Here is a 15432-nt window from a genome sequence, read left to right as displayed (position 1 = left end):
ACATGATGTCCTACGTGTATTATGTCATGTAGGATTCATGTGTCTACTTGTTAAACTTGTATAAAGTTGAACAAACAGACACACGAGTCCTATGTAACATAGTACACATAAGACACCACGTAGGCCATAAATTACCATGTATGATGCTGTGAAGCCCCGCTTAAGATTAGAAGCCACACATCGGCAAAACACAAGAGAGATGTTGGGTATACAAGTAAGCAGACCTTACCAACTAGTGAGATGTTTTAAAGTCGTGCGTGCTTAGGCCCAAAGCGGACAATATCACTAGTCGGTTGGGGAGTTACAAATGGTATCAAAGCCACTCATGTGTCAGCCTTGTCGATGTGAGCCAAAGTTCAAATGAGTTCAGGCAAATCACGGTAAGGCAGGTCAAACCTTAGTGTTGAATCTAGGCAAATCCCATTCGGTGGAGCAAACCTCAGTGAGGACATTGAGTTTATAGAGGGGGTGTATGTGACACCCCAACTTGAGATTAGAAGTTCCACATCGGCAAAAGACAGGAGAGATGTTGGGTATATAAGTAATCAAGCCCGACCAACTAGTGATGCGTTTTAAAGTCGTGCGGGCCTACGCCCAAAGCCGACAATATCACTTGCGGGCTTGGCCGTTATAGATGCTACGTAGGACGTGTGTGTCTTTTGTTTAACTTTATACAGATTTAAGTATCTACTTGTTCATTCTGAAAATTGAAGAACATAAATGTGAAATAAAATCAAGTAAAAGAACATATTTAGCCCGTCATGCGTTTCTCCCACTTGGGCCGCTGTGCCAAAAGCTAGAGAAACATCTGCCTTATTATGCATATAATATATACAAATTCCATATTTTTTTTATATTCTAAATTCGAAGTCCCAAATCTGACACACATTTGTTTTGTTCCAGCCATTCAAATTCTAATTTACCTGTATTAGTATGATTTATGCCCACGGCCATTGGATTGTTTTTCTCACAATTATAATATAAAAAACAAAGGTGTTATGTGTCAATTTTCATGATAAAGGGACCAAAGTAAAATATCATGGAAGTTCATATTCTTGAAATTAGACCAAAAATCCAAGAAAACTCTTGAGCACAAATAAGCACTACACAGTGTGTGTGAAAATGGGGAGATGTCTTCTTTCATCCACAATTTCTTCTTTGAGAATTTGTCAGTTACCCAGAATTCGTCTTCCTGCATTTCCCAAGAGTTGTAGCACAAACTCACAATATGGGTTTTGTACAAGTTTGTCCACTAGTGGGGGATTTTGCACCAAGGCTGCTTTATCGGAGGTGGGTATCAAGAAAGAGTACTCAAAGATTGCTGCTGATTCAACCGGAAGTATCCCCTCCAGTGAGCTACTCCAAGTGGTTGAAGCTGCAGCCACGACTGGTGCTCAGGTTTGGCCCCCTTTCTTAATCTGGTTTTATTTCTATGTTCTTGGCAATTTTCTGCTTAAAGATTGAATTTTGAGTTCTTGTTTACAATGGATTATTTATTGAATTAGGATACCTTTTGTTCTGTTGAGCTATTAGAGACAGGGAACTGGTTACCTAGAGGATAAGTTGGATTCTTAAGAATATGATGTTAAGCTTCATTGAGGAGTTTGGATGTTGGAGAAAGATAAATACTCCATCCGTTCACTTTTACTTGTCCACTTTGAATTTTGCATGCCTCTTAAGAAACAACGTTTAATAGGATATTAATTAGTCTTGTGTCACAACAATTAGCTTTTATTAAAGGGAGACAGATAATGGATGTTGTCCTCGTAGCTAATGAAGTTGTAGATTCCAGGTTGGTCTCAAAAAAACCAGGAATTCTATGCAAATTAGACATTGAGAAAGCATATGACCATGTCAATTGGGACTTTCTTATGGGTATGCTAGAGAAGATGGGATTTGGTCTCAAATGGAGACAGTGGGTTAAATTTTGCATATCTTCAGCAAACTTCTCAGTATTGGTAAATGGCTCTCCCGCAGGATTTTTTAGGTCACAGAGAGGTCTTAGGCAGGGTGATCCCCCTATCACCCTGCCTTTTCATACTAGTCATGCATGGACTCAACAATATGATCAAGAATGCATGCAATGAAGGATGGCTGAGAGGTTTTGAAGTTGCTAGAGCTGGAAGGGAAAGTCTAGAGATCACTCATTTACTATATGCAGATGACACCCTAATTTTTTGTGATGCTGAGAAAGACCACCTTAAAATATTGAGACTGATTCTAGTTATTTTTGAAGCTATGTTTGGGCTACATGTCAACTGGAGGAAAAGCTTCTTGTATCTAGTAAATGAAGTGCCAAACATGGAAATTTTGAAGTCAATATTGGGAGGTGAAGTGGGTGTCCTCCCAACCACATACTTGGGTATGTCTTTTGGGGGAAAAATCCAACTCTATGGAAATCTGGGATAGGGTGATTGAGAAGTGTGAGAAGAGGCTAGCAAGGTGGAAGTCTCAGTACCTTTCACTAGGGGGAAGACTAACTTTGATTAATTTTGTGCTTGATGCACTTCCAACATTTATGATGTCATTATTTCCTATCCCACCGGGAATCATCAATAGGTTGGATAGCATCAGGAGAAAATTTTTATGGCAAGGGAACAAGGAAAGGAGAGGATATCACTTAGTCAAATGGAAAACTGTGATCACCGAAAAGAGAGTTGGGGGTCTGGGGATCAAGAACATGAAGAACTAGAGTAAAGCTTTGAGGATGAAGTGGCTTTGGAAGTACTCAAATGATAATCAGAATCTGTGGAGCTCAGTCATAAAGGCAAAATATGAAGAGAGTGATAGTTGGATGACAAAGGAGGTTACCAACCCTTATGGTGTTAGCTTATGGAAATCCATTAGAGAACTTTGGAATGAATTCAAACCTAACACCAAGATCAAAGTGGTAGATGGCATAAAAACTAGGTTTTGGAAGGATGATTGGCATGCAGAAGGAAATATGGAGACTCTCTTCCCTGACATCCACAATTTAGTTCTTCAGCAACAAAGTACTATAGCTGACTTATGGACTCCTCAAGGGTGGAATTTTGTATTTAGAAGACACCTCAATGACTGGGAAATTCCAAGAGTAACAGAGTTTTTTTAGAAGCATTGATCAATTTAGTGGTCTGGAAATGGGGCGAGACAGATTGCAGTGGTTGGGAAACAGTAAAGGGATTTTTAAAGTAGGTGCAGTGTACAAGAAGTTGAATCATCCAAATCTGCAGCTACTCAAGTGGCCCTGGAAACATATATGGAAAGCCAAGATCCCCTACAAGGTGTCTTGCTTTGTGTGGTTATTGGCTAAAGAAGCAGTATTGACACAGGAGAATTTAATGAAGAGGGGAATTACACAGAAACAGTCAATCATTTGTTTATCCAATGCGAAGTCACTGGCCAGTTGTGGAATTTGTTCCTGAGACGTAAAAGCATCTCCTGGTCCATGCCTGGGAGAATTTCAGAGGCTCTATTTAGCTGGAAAGAAGCAGGGACACAAGCAAAAAACAGAAGTAACTGGAGAATTGTCCCTGCCACTATTTGGTGGACAATATGGAAAGAGAGGAACTTTAGAGTTTTTGAGAATAGGGAGAGTAGTATGCAACAAGTTAAACTGAATTGCATTTCGACTCTGTGTTTTTGGTGTAATCAAATTTACTCTAATGATACCGTCTCTATCATTGATGTCTTAGACTCATTATAGGGATAGGTCGGTATTATTAGAGTTTCCTTATGTAAATACGGGTTTCAGTACATAGGATGTTATGTTCTGCAGAAATAGAAACAATTACCATTTTCAAAAAAGAAGAAGAAATAATTTGGGGAATAAATGATTAATGTTGAGGGTAAAACATAATAAAAAAAAAGTTCTTCCGTTGATATGCTAAAAGTGTCAAGTAAAAGTGAAAATGTAGTTTTATACCGTGGACAAGTAAAAGTGAATCGAGGGAATACAACCCATTACTCTGTGGGTGATATTTTCACCATTCCCCACACATTGTATTATCATTACCTTTCACTAATTTGATTGTGAGGAAAGGGAAATACCTGCTTGAGGGGTGGGGGCCTAGGATGGGGTTGATAATTGGTAAGTTTAGTAACCAATGAGCAAAAAAATGTGTAGAAATATATACATAACATAGGTGTTTTTTCATATATTAGCAGTTATCAAAGGATCTTATGACTACATAGTAAGCTTCGTATTCATTATGTATCTTTAGATTTCCTCTAGGTCTTGATAGCTTTCTTGTGAATTTATGATTATTATTTTTTTCTTCAAAAATTTCTGTTCCAATTTTCTCTTATCTTCTTTTTGCCCCCTTTTCTGTTTACATTTTATTTTGGCCTCAATCATCATATTCCTTGTGTTTTCTGAGGTATCCTCTATCTTCTCTTTCGTACATTGAGATTTTAGTGCTGACTATGGTCATGGAATATCGATGTCTTACTTTTCTTTCTATGGACAAATTAGGGATCATCAATTTCCTTTTTCATTACTTCTATATCTCCCATCTGCATCTAGAATTTAAATAATCTCTCTGGCTCCCAATCTATTACTTTGTTTCTCATTTTTCTCATTTTCATTTTAGGTTGTAATGGATGCTGTGAATAAGCCCCGAAATGTTACCTATAAAGGGCTCACTGACCTAGTGACCGAGTAAGACTTTGTATTACTTCCCTTTGGTGGTGGTTATTTTTTTGTATCAGAATTGACATAGTGCTTCTGTTTCTTTTCTTCTACGCTGATGATCAGTGACATATTGTTCCTAATAGATTTTTCATTCTTGTTGCAGTATTGTTTCTCAATTTCTGGTGATAACACTGAGCACTGTATGGTTCACTGTAATTAGTGAATCTACTTCTATCACTATCATTATGTCTAGTTTTGTAGCAAAGAATATTTCTTTCCTTTTTATTTTCTATGCTTTCATTGAAACGATTCAATTCTTTATCAGACTAGTAAATATTCTTTGACTTTCTTCCATCATTATGTGATCATTGGTTACTGCTCCGTGATACTTCTTTTTCTTGCTGGAGGAACATATCCCCATTCTCTTAAGACCATTGCTTGAATTTAACACAAGTTAAAGAATGCCTTGTTAGCGAGTATGTACGGTCTTACTTTATCTGTTGACCTTATGCTTAACAATTTGGTGATTTATGTGAGCTACCTTTTAGTTGCTCCTTAGGTTATGATATTCATTTTATTTCTTTATGTGGAGACTTTCATCATGCTGTCACAGTAACATGTGTTGGCTTTAACTTATTGCAGCACAGATAAAAATAGTGAAGTTGCTATCCTTGAAGTCGTGAGGAAGAATTTTCCAGATCATCTAATTCTCGGGGAGGAAGGAGGAATTATTGGGGACTCGTCATCTGATTATCTTTGGTGCATCGATCCTTTAGGTTTGTTCTACAGATCTCTAGCTTCATGGCAATGAAAGTAGCTACACATATTAGCTAGACACTCTATTGAGGTTAGAGAACTTATGTAGGTCCTCAAAAGTAGAAATGAATTGTCAAAGTTCCAAGTGGTTTTAACTTGTAATGGTCAGGTTATTTTAATTTGAAGGGGTCACATTTAACTAGTTCCGGTTTAACAAATATACAACTTTAACCTAAATACTAGCAGATTTTACGCACGCTAAGGCATGTAATTGCACAAGCAATGTATGGATGAATATTGAGCATCGTCCTAACTTCATGGTCAAAAATGGGTGGAAGTTTCGAACAATGAAGTAAAGTAACTAAGTATTGAAAAAAGGAAAGAATATAACTAACACTAACTAGCTAAGAGAAAATCTTGTGGTAGCAACTAACAAGCCTAGTGTTTCTGACTTCACTTAATTATTTCATTTGGACCTTTATCATCCTCTTGATCTTACTGATAATGTGAGCTAAGTTGGAGTTCATACTTATTCAGGGTACATTCCTATGTCAAGTGAAGCTAACCTTCTTAACTAATAACCTATTTTTGATGGTTGTTAAGACAAGGAGGATGCAATGAGTTTAGCTCTATTTTCCATGCCTTTGGTTTGAAGTAGAAGCCTATTCTACAATCAAATCATACCATTATCATCTATTTGATTAGTATGGATCTCAATCTTTTCAATCCTGATTCTAAATGAAGAATCTCTCCTGAGTTACCTTAAAATCTAGAGAAGGATCTAGTTGGTGGTCAATCAATGAAAAGCATTAAATACAAGATTGAACAAACAACGTACTTGTTAGTAATAAAAACCAGGAAAAATAGTAATTAGTTCAAGCTTCATGATAATCCTAAATTGGAAATTAACAAAATGAAAGAAAGAAACTCTATTTGGTGTCCTAGTCTCTTCAAAAGCTCCTTGTCTTGTGTCTTTTGGCCTTGAAAAACTGATTTTTGTTCCTTATTATGGTCTTGGAAGTTCCCTTTCTTTTCCCTTTTTTTTTCTTCCAAAATATCTTGAATTCATTCATAACCTTACGAAGTAAAACTGGTTCATGCTAAGAGTTGAGAGCATCATAGACACCCAAGGAGGTGGTGTAGTAGTTGAAGAGTTGGAATAGTAATTCTTTTGAAACGGGTAACTTGTATTCCTCAGAATTAAGGGCTATGCTGGCCACCTCCAAAAAGTATGAACAGAGAAGAGAGAAAAAAAGAAGAAAATAGAAACAGAAATACTTACAAAGAACCTACGAAATCCACTAATTGGATTTCCTCTTCTATATTTTGTTCTTTACACCAAAAACCTAAGGAAGTATGGAATAATAATCTTAGAACCAGTTTCTCAGTAAGGGATGACATTGAGTAAATTATTCCCTTATACTGAAGACTTGTTGGGGAGATTTGCTTGAAACCTGTATTGTTAGGAGGTAGTTAGTGGATTACGCGAGACTCAAGCTGACCCGAACACCACAGTTCCCAAAATAAAAAAGAGAAGAATTGAGAATTTCGTGGAGAATCTCCTAAACAACATATTTTCAAAGTGAAATTTAGAAGTAGAAGGAAGAAATTTTGCTTGTGCTTTATCTTACCTATAAAACTGAATTCCGGTGTCTCTTTTTTGTCTTGCAAGTCCCCTCTTTATATGCAAACCGGAAATCCTAAGCCAAGAAGGAAACACTGAAAATCTTGGACTCCCTGCATATATGTCCTACAGCAGCGAGTGAAGCTTGATATAGCTGTGCGATTGCGCAAGCGCATGAACAGCCAAGTAGCTGCATTGCACAGCCATGCAGTCGCATAAGCACGCGGAGTGGCTAGTGCAACCAAGCTAAACTTGCACAACTTTAGTAAAATGGTCATTACTTTGTTCAGGGAAGTCAAAATAATGAGCAATTTGAAGCATTTGCGACTAGACATCAAGGTTGCAATTTTATGAATATCATGGCTTAACTTGAGATCTAGAATAATCCAGATTACTTTTTGAAGTTTTGTCAAAATCTGACACGTTCATTTCACATTTTGGGTCTATACAGTTCTTTCCCTAGTATGCAAAAATATTTCATATCAAGTGAGATATCCACAGTATGCTTCAAAAACTTTCCAAATCTTTTGCTAAAAATACTTATTACTCTCTCTGTCCCAATTGATATGAGACACTTCCCTTTTTAGTCAGTCCCCAAAAGAATAACACATTTCATTATTTGGCAAATATTTAGTGACACGATCAACATTTTACCCATGTTGGATCCCATTTATTTGTCAAAAAGTCCTTAAAGGTGTACTTTTCTATTTAAAAGTCATTTATTTTAAGGGTAGTTTTGAAACATTGCAAAGTCTCCCATATATTTTGAACATGTGCCCAATCAAACTACATCGCATAAATTGGGACGGAGAGAGTAATTCTTTTAATTCTTGTTTGTTATTGTTCAACAGAACCAACAACATACCCAGGGTAATCCCATAGGTGGGGTCTGAGAAAGGTAGGATGTATGTAGACCTTACCCCTAAGAGTACTTAATTTTATCTTGATAAATTCATCTTATTATTTATAAATATATATCTTGCATGTCTGAGTTCAATAAAATGTTCTTTCACTAGAAAAGCACCACATATTATCTTATAGACAACTCAACCAAGGAATGAATGTTAATTGGTAACTTTGTATTGCAGATGGAACAACAAACTTTGCGCATGGCTATCCCAGCTTTGCAGTCTCTGTGGGTGTTCTTTTTAGAGGGAAGCCAGCTGCAGCTGCTGTGGTATATGCTGGGATAGTTTCTGACTTAGTTGTGCGGACTCTTCACTTTTGATGCCGCACCCGTCTCGGATTCTTCAAAAATACACTACTTTTGGCGAATCCGACACGCACCTGCTGGCATTTTTGAAGAGTCCGAGCAACTTAGGTTTCCGATGTGCCTTTTAGATTTCTTACCATGGCTCAGTGGAAGAGCACTGTCTCTTATCCAGCGAGCTTGGTCTCTGATAATTTTATGATAGCTGATTCCAACTTAATGTGCAAGAAGAGAACCAAAAGCTTGAACCATCACTAGCAACTTAAATCATGTAGTGCTAGAGATTGATTATTGATATGTTATATACTGTATTGGACAAATTATATTATTAAAACTAAGAACATAAATGAGAATTCTTATACTCTTAAGGGACCTGAACTGAGAGATAAAAAAGAGGAAGGAATTTTCAGCAAACCTTACAAATGTTATATAGTTGAAAAGTGACTAGCTTTAACATTGCTGTAAGATTTTCTTTCTGAGGCTATCCATAATTTATGTAGGATGTGTTAGTTGAACTATAATAGATGCCGCCGAATTCAACCCTGGCAACTCTGCATTTTTTAATTCACTGAAGATTTGAATTAGCTGACCAACCAAAATTATGTGACGTTTATCTAATAGTAACTTTTATGTAGTATACAGACTCTCAGAGGAAGACTGAGAGAACGAAATTGGAAACCATAAAGCGGGAAGACTATCAATGACACCAAATCTCTTGTTCTGATATCTGGTCAGATATGACATCTGAATTCCATGTCCTGAACATAATATTGTTAAGGTCTTTTTCTGTACAGGTTGAGTTTGTTGGTGGCCCTATGTGTTGGAATACTCGAATATTTTCTGCAGCTGCAGGTAAAGAAGTTTATCTATAACAAGTCATTTATTCAATTGCAAACTCCAAAGATCTACTAATGACGTTATGCAATTTTCTTCTCCTAGGCAAAGGAGCCTTTGCTAATGGTGAAAAGATTCATGTCAGTCGAACTGACAAGGTGAGAATTTATACATGCAAATGAGTAAAACTAGCTTAATTCCCATTTTCCACAGACCCATGACTAGGAATGAGAGTTTGATGATAACTTTCAGTACATCTGATAAACATAGTTCTAGCTTGTCCTATTGCATTAGAGAGTCAGGTAAGTGTGGGCCTCTACCTGTTCTGTGTGACCTGTTATGCGTCTATACCCATTTACATGCATGTGTATTTATGACTATTTGAAAGTTGTGCTAGTTTTGCACCTTCTTTATGGGCAAAGACATTATACATGGCTTGGCTTTCAAGTTTTAAATTGACAATAGTGTTACACATAAAGCTCACTAAATGAAAGGTACAATTACTGTCAATCTTCTTTCACCAATTCTTTTGACTTATTCGTTACTGTTCTTTATTGTTTGGTGTTTGTTTAGGTGGAACAATCTCTTCTAGTGACTGGATTTGGATATGAGCATGATGATCCATGGGCAACCAATATGGAATTGTTCAAAGAATTTACTGATGTCAGCAGGGTAGCAACTTTATCCCTTATCTTTATCTGAAATTTTGCACATTCCCCACCAAAAAAAAATTCTTCCTGCCATGTTCTGCATAGGGTGTAAGAAGGCTTGGTGCTGCTGCAGTGGATATGTGTCATGTTGCTTTGGGGATTGCTGAAGCATATTGGGAATATCGTCTAAAGCCATGGGACATGGCTGCAGGAGTTCTGGTATTCTTGCTTTCATTATTATTGATATTTCCAGACACTCTTCTTCTCATGTTTGAAGAAAATTCTAGAGAGCTGAGTAGGCAGAATTTGATGCATAATAGGTCCAATCAACAAATTGTAGTTTCAATATAATATTTTGTTTTCCTCTCCTTACTATTAAATAGGAAAAACGGTTAAAATGTATTCTTTGCCACAAGTTTTCTTTTCTTTTTCTTTATAGATTTGTGAAAAGTGATTTAGTCGGTGAAAGAAAGCAACATATTATGTACTTATCCAAAAAGGAAAAACAAGCAGCACTTACCATTGTGTATGTGTGTGTGTTATTTTATGTGGATAAGTAGAACTAACCATTGTGCAATAAACAAGTAATGCAGCGGGGGCAAGTGTGCAGGAGGAGTTAAGGTCCTATAACAGGAATGCCTTTGTTAGAATGAAACCTAAGTAGCAATATATAAACTTATCTCATTTCTAAGTTCCGTATGATCCTATTTGATACAAATTTTTCAAGATCAGTGGGTTGGTTTTTGAATCGAAGAAGTGAATGGTTCTCATCTTTTTAACTTGAAGTATCAGATGTTGGTAACGTTGTAATAATGAAATACCTCCAGGATATCCACTCATGAAAGTGAGTTTGGCTCAAATGTTGTCCTTCTCAAGTTTCTCTTAAGGGGGTTACTTCTAGTTTACGAACTAATGACAAGTTATTCAAGTGATCAAATCTATATTTAACACTGTGGTGTATGTTTCATGCAGATAGTTGAAGAGGCTGGAGGGACAGTTTCGTGTATGGATGGAGGAAGTTTTTCAGTATTTGATAGATCTGTCTTGGTATCCAATGGTTTGCTCCATGCAAAGGTCAGCATTTACCTATGTTGAACTGAAATTAACTTGCCAGCTGTTTTTAATCTGCATATGGTTGCAGACTTGCAGTTGATTTAACACATAGTACGTCAAATCTACTGGATCAATTTTGTTTTTAATATTTATGATAAGTATCTAGAAGACGGAGTATTCTTATTCCTTTAAATTCTGGTTAAAATTTAGAGCATGCAACTTTCTAATGGAAATGTGTTGCTACTCATTGTCGTTTCCATTAACATGTGCAGCTCCTTGAGAAAATTGGTCCAGCAACGGAAAATTTGAAGAGCAAAGGGATTGATTTCTCAGTGTGGTTCAAGCCAGAAAATTACCATACAGAAGTTTGATATGTCCCTGCGTTTTGTTCTTTAGATGTGCTGCTTGAAAGATTCTTCTACAATCAGATTTTGATTAGGTCGGTATTTGCATTTGTATTTTCTATTTTACATATCATTGTATGGAACTGGTCAAATATTCGTCGGTATCAGGTAAATATTAATATAACATGTCTTTTAGGTAAAAGGATATTGGCAACGGAAATAAATTGTATTAAATTCTTACTGGAAACAACATTGAGTAGAAAGACATTTCCATTAGTAGAACTGACTTTATGACATCTGGTCAATCAAATTATACGATTTTATCTATTAACATTATGTTATGATTCCCATTTTTTTCCATGTTATTGTACAAGTGTACAACTGGCAAACAAATCCATTAAATGTTCGTCTGTAACTGAGTAAGTGCAATACTGGGCCTTAAAATGTATTCCCAGATTGTACAAATTTTAGTTCTTCTGGCAAATGCTCTGAACCTGAATTTGATGTTTTAATCGAGAGTTTTACTTTTTTATTCTGGAGGTTTACAGACCCATAGGTTTCTATCTCTGCTAGTGGGGAAGAAGTTATATTTTTGATCTATTTGCTTTATTAGTTTAACACATGGTATGCAAGATTTTCCTAGATAGGTCAACTCTTGTCTATACACATTTATCACTTGATACTATTGAGTTCTGGGCTTAACGCCAAATGTCTGAGGCTTCGAACATATCTGCATAGCACATGCATCTTAATTTACATATACAAAAGAAAGAACACAATCTCCTGATTTTTGCTGCTAGTTCAGTGCTCATCATTGTAAACATTAGGGTGAAAAAGCTAAAAAGAAACTGCAGTTGCATGCTAAATTCGTATCATATGCCATAGAACTCAGGCTTTTGGACGGAGGACAGCACCTTTAATGACAAGCCCCTTCTTCCAGTTCCCACCTTCATATTCATATAGAGAGAACTCTATTTCTCCATTCTTTTGATCTGCTGATGTCATGAACTCTCCTGCTGGGATTTCTATCCATTTTTCTCGTGGTTTTTCCACCATATTCTCGGTATGTCCTTGTCTGCTACCATCTGGGAGTATGAGTCGAAGATTCACTGGATTTTCCCATCCATAAGCAGGATCCTTTAACATGACAATAAACACAACCTCATAAATGAGCCCTGGCGATAGCTTAGTTGTATTGAATCTTCCATGGATTTCTAGCCAGCAAACATCTAGTAGTTCTGCTGCTGGAAGGAGGACATCACTGCATAAACAATAAAAAGAGTCATTTCAGGCCTTTTTACTTTGTTAGTCTTCAACTACAAAAACCTTTTAGTATGCAGTACATGTTGGTTTAGAATAGCTTCTAATAGGAAATGTGAAAGTTTTAGTTAGTTTTAACTCCTGAATGCTGGTTATCATTTCGTGGCCTGACAGCTAACACATGTTTACTAATTTTTAATCTCTTTTAGCACATTACTTCCCATGTTCTGCTTTAGATGTCACTCCTATTTTAGGTTTATTCCAAAAAAAAAAAAAAGAATGACTTTTCTATATTCAATTTTTTTAACTTTAAACTTCTCATTTTATTCTTATAGCCACAGTATCATGTAATGCTTATGACCACAAGTTCTAAGGATATTTTTGGTATGTGCCAAAAGTCTTTCTTTCTAAAACTCCATAACCTATCAAATACCACCATATGAAGTGAAACGGAGGGATTATTATTTTTCTATTCCAGCCCTATGTGTGGTAAAAGATGCTTTGGATCTACACTGAAGTTCAACTCGAAATGAGTATGGTTTTCTTTGTCAAATGAAACGTTTTCATATTACCTTGACTCTTGTACCAAGGGCCAGTGCCAGAAACGGTTGTTTTCTGCCCAAGTGATTAAGAGATCTCTTGCATACAGCATGAAGCAGTTGCCATTTGACTTCTTATCGACCCAGTATTTCTGCATGAAGTGCAAATTAAGTATAGCCATAGCAGTAGATAAGGCTACAGAATAAAACTGTAATTTCAAGTGATTGGGCTTAATTGACTAGTTGAATTTGCACATCAGAATTGGTCCAACAAGTCACAAGAGGACATGCTTCTCTTGGGGTTAAGTTGAAGGCAGAATTCTAAGCTTTAACAAAATATACACAAAGAACTCAACATGAACTCATAAAGTAGATATATGCTTCCAAATAGCATGTAGGGACTGTAGAACCTGTATATACAAACAACAACATACCCAATGTAATCACACACTGAAACCTGTATATCAACATCAAAAATAACAAACTTCTCAAGGATGAACACTAGCAATATATCTATTACTCTGGACGAATTTAGGTGCCTCATTTGGTTTGGACACGACTTTTAAGGTAAAAGTTGGAGTCTTGTTAATCTTTTATATGAAAGAAGGTTCAGAAATGGAGATAAAGTTGACTTCTTGAAGAACATGAATGTTGTTAAGTGAGAGAGTAGGTTAAAAAATCTTTTTGAAAATTGGATAATAAAGAGGTTTTGATAAAGGAAAAATTTCCTTTTCAGAAGGGTGGCCAGTGTTTCAAATTGAGCCTTACACAAATTTTTCTTACCTTGCGCTTTTGGTTCAGATATACTCCAGTATATAGCTGGTCATATAGTTTGGTCATGGAGGATCTGTCAACTGAAGAATCTGCCTCTTTTAGGATTTCTTCATAATTATGTGGAAATCTGAGTACTCTAGCGGCTTCCATTGTCTTGTTAGTCTCAGTACTCTTGCTGCTCTGTGGCATAATCTTTCTTGGTTCTTCATTGAGTACGGCAGCATCACTATGGTGGCCTTGAGGAGAAGTATTGCTTAGTTCTTGATTTTGTTTTAAATCCTGATCTTGTGACAATCCTGACCCCATTTCTCTGAAGAAGAACTCTTTGTGGATGTTGGTGTATGTATTCTGGAAGGCCTAGTCAGTAGTCATTCTCATGAATAAAGGGAGTTTTTATTTTGAAACTCTCTTAGTTGAGCATCTTTTGATTTTATCTTTCCCGAGTGGAGTCGGAATCTACTTTAAGAATTTATTCCTTCCGTCCACTTTGCACTGTCTATGAACAGATTCATGCCAGCACGGATAGGCCTTAAAAAGGTTATTCCTTTACAATAAGTTATGACATTGTAGATATCCAATATCTATGCTGGTGGGAGGTAGAAGGTACCCCATGGAATTAGTCGAGTTGAACCCAAGCTGGTCCATACATCATGGTCATAAAAAAAAAAGTAATGACTCTAGATTTTTCCTTTTCGGTGATAAATTCACTAATGTTACTGGATTTGGAGAATGTCTAAACTTTGAAAATTGCATTACTCTAGCTATTTGGCTACACCTCATTGGAAAAACACCCTCCTATCTGAAAAATAGCTTGTACTTAGCACCTTCAAAACATTCCAAACTCCTGCAATACCTTATTAGACCTCCTGCACTTTCTGTACCTGATTATACTTGGTCATTTCACCCCTAGTCACTTGCTGCCTCCTTTTCATAATATCAATTTATATAGTTTTAACTTCTATATAGTGGTACTGTGGTAGTGTAAAAGAATTTTTGCATTACCGGGTCAAGTACAAGATAACTACATGTCTGCCATAAGTGGAATTATTATCTTGAAAAATAAGGTGGACAACATGCTAGAACATGTTAAATTGCAAGGTTTCAAAATATTGTTACTTTGATATAACAATTGTGTGCCTTCTTTCAGATGGTTGGTTTTTGTTTATTCGTGGCCGTATGTTGAACATATTGCAGCTAGAATTGTGTATTGCTTGCCATTTGATCTTCTTCTGATATGTAGTTAAAATTAAAAAATCTAGCTTTATAGCATTAATTCTAGGACATAGACCTGAGAGATAAGATTCATGTTTATTGATCTAATAATAGTGCTTTTTATTTTACTTATTAATTGCACTGTTGGTTACCACTTTGTATGGTCAATACTTTCACAATCAGATGCTTGTCCTGAGATCCTGATAGAAGAAGTCTTATCATACGGCAAGCTGCTGCTGCTGAGGAATATGGTGATTTTATTTAGTTATGTCCAGATCAGTCCTTATCAAATATATATATATATATATTCTCCCATTTGCTATTCATATTTCCATATTCCTTCTCATCTTACAGATTTCCTTGAGATCATAGCATCATAACCAATGCATGTTTTTTTCATACTAAGTTAAATATTATTTCATATTAAGCTTCTAGCAGGAATGCATAATTATGTGCTCATCGCACAAAGATCTTTGGACAATTCAACAGAGCTATCTTTTTTTTTAGCATGAATTGGTTTAAAGAAAGAGTGAGCAGATAATCTGGGATAGAATGAAGGTATAA

At 36.2% G+C, this 15432-nt stretch overlaps 2 protein-coding genes across 4 annotated transcripts; one reads left to right on the top strand and one right to left on the bottom strand.

Annotated features, from left to right (window-relative positions):
- Positions 1-1068: 1068 nt before the first annotated feature.
- LOC125836111 (phosphatase IMPL1, chloroplastic) lies at positions 1069-15295 on the top strand. 3 transcript variants are annotated; one of them, XR_007443447.1, is made up of 11 exons: positions 1069-1398; positions 4572-4639; positions 5255-5388; positions 8081-8169; positions 8997-9054; positions 9142-9194; positions 9610-9708; positions 9792-9905; positions 10659-10760; positions 11012-11178; positions 15046-15295. XR_007443447.1 is itself a non-coding variant. In XM_049515194.1 (10 exons), exons 1-10 carry the CDS (start codon positions 1123-1125, stop codon positions 11108-11110), a joined length of 1092 nt encoding a protein of 363 aa, XP_049371151.1. In that variant the 5' UTR covers positions 1069-1122; the 3' UTR covers positions 11111-11330. The 3 variants fall into 3 exon arrangements, 1 of the variants encoding a protein (XP_049371151.1); XR_007443448.1 differs by lacking the exon at positions 15046-15295 and adding an exon at positions 11280-11330; XM_049515194.1 differs by lacking the exon at positions 15046-15295 and having other exon boundaries at positions 11012-11330.
- On the bottom strand, positions 11739-14048 carry LOC125836114 (lectin-like). Its single transcript, XM_049515196.1, has 3 exons — positions 13666-14048; positions 12916-13034; positions 11739-12344 (listed from the first exon to the last, which is right to left on the bottom strand). The coding sequence occupies exons 1-3, from the start codon at positions 13960-13962 to the stop codon at positions 11972-11974; spliced, it is 789 nt and encodes a 262-aa protein (XP_049371153.1). The 5' UTR covers positions 13963-14048; the 3' UTR covers positions 11739-11971.
- Positions 15296-15432: the final 137 nt, after the last annotated feature.

This window comes from Solanum verrucosum, unplaced genomic scaffold (assembly GCF_900185275.1).
Source record: "Solanum verrucosum unplaced genomic scaffold, falcon-dt-bn FXZP01000278.1, whole genome shotgun sequence".
In the NCBI taxonomy this organism is placed as follows: domain Eukaryota; kingdom Viridiplantae; phylum Streptophyta; class Magnoliopsida; order Solanales; family Solanaceae; genus Solanum; species Solanum verrucosum.
This window is presented reverse-complemented; position numbering and strand designations above follow the sequence as displayed.

Bases quoted from the DNA above. Each gene is read 5' to 3' on its own strand.
- LOC125836114 (XM_049515196.1), bottom strand. From the start codon at position 13,962: ATGGGGTCAGGATTGTCACAAGATCAGGATTTAAAACAAAATCAAGAA. The intron at 13,035-13,665 runs GTAAGAAAAATT...CACTTCATGCAG, and splicing joins ATCTGAACCAAAAGCGCAAG to AAATACTGGGTCGATAAGAA. The intron at 12,345-12,915 runs GTAATATGAAAA...TTGTTTATGCAG, and splicing joins CCCTTGGTACAAGAGTCAAG to TGATGTCCTCCTTCCAGCAG.
- LOC125836111 (XM_049515194.1), top strand. From the start codon at position 1,123: ATGGGGAGATGTCTTCTTTCATCCACAATTTCTTCTTTGAGAATTTGT. The intron at 9,195-9,609 runs GTGAGAATTTAT...GTGTTTGTTTAG, and splicing joins ATGTCAGTCGAACTGACAAG to GTGGAACAATCTCTTCTAGT. The intron at 10,761-11,011 runs GTCAGCATTTAC...TAACATGTGCAG, and splicing joins ATGGTTTGCTCCATGCAAAG to CTCCTTGAGAAAATTGGTCC.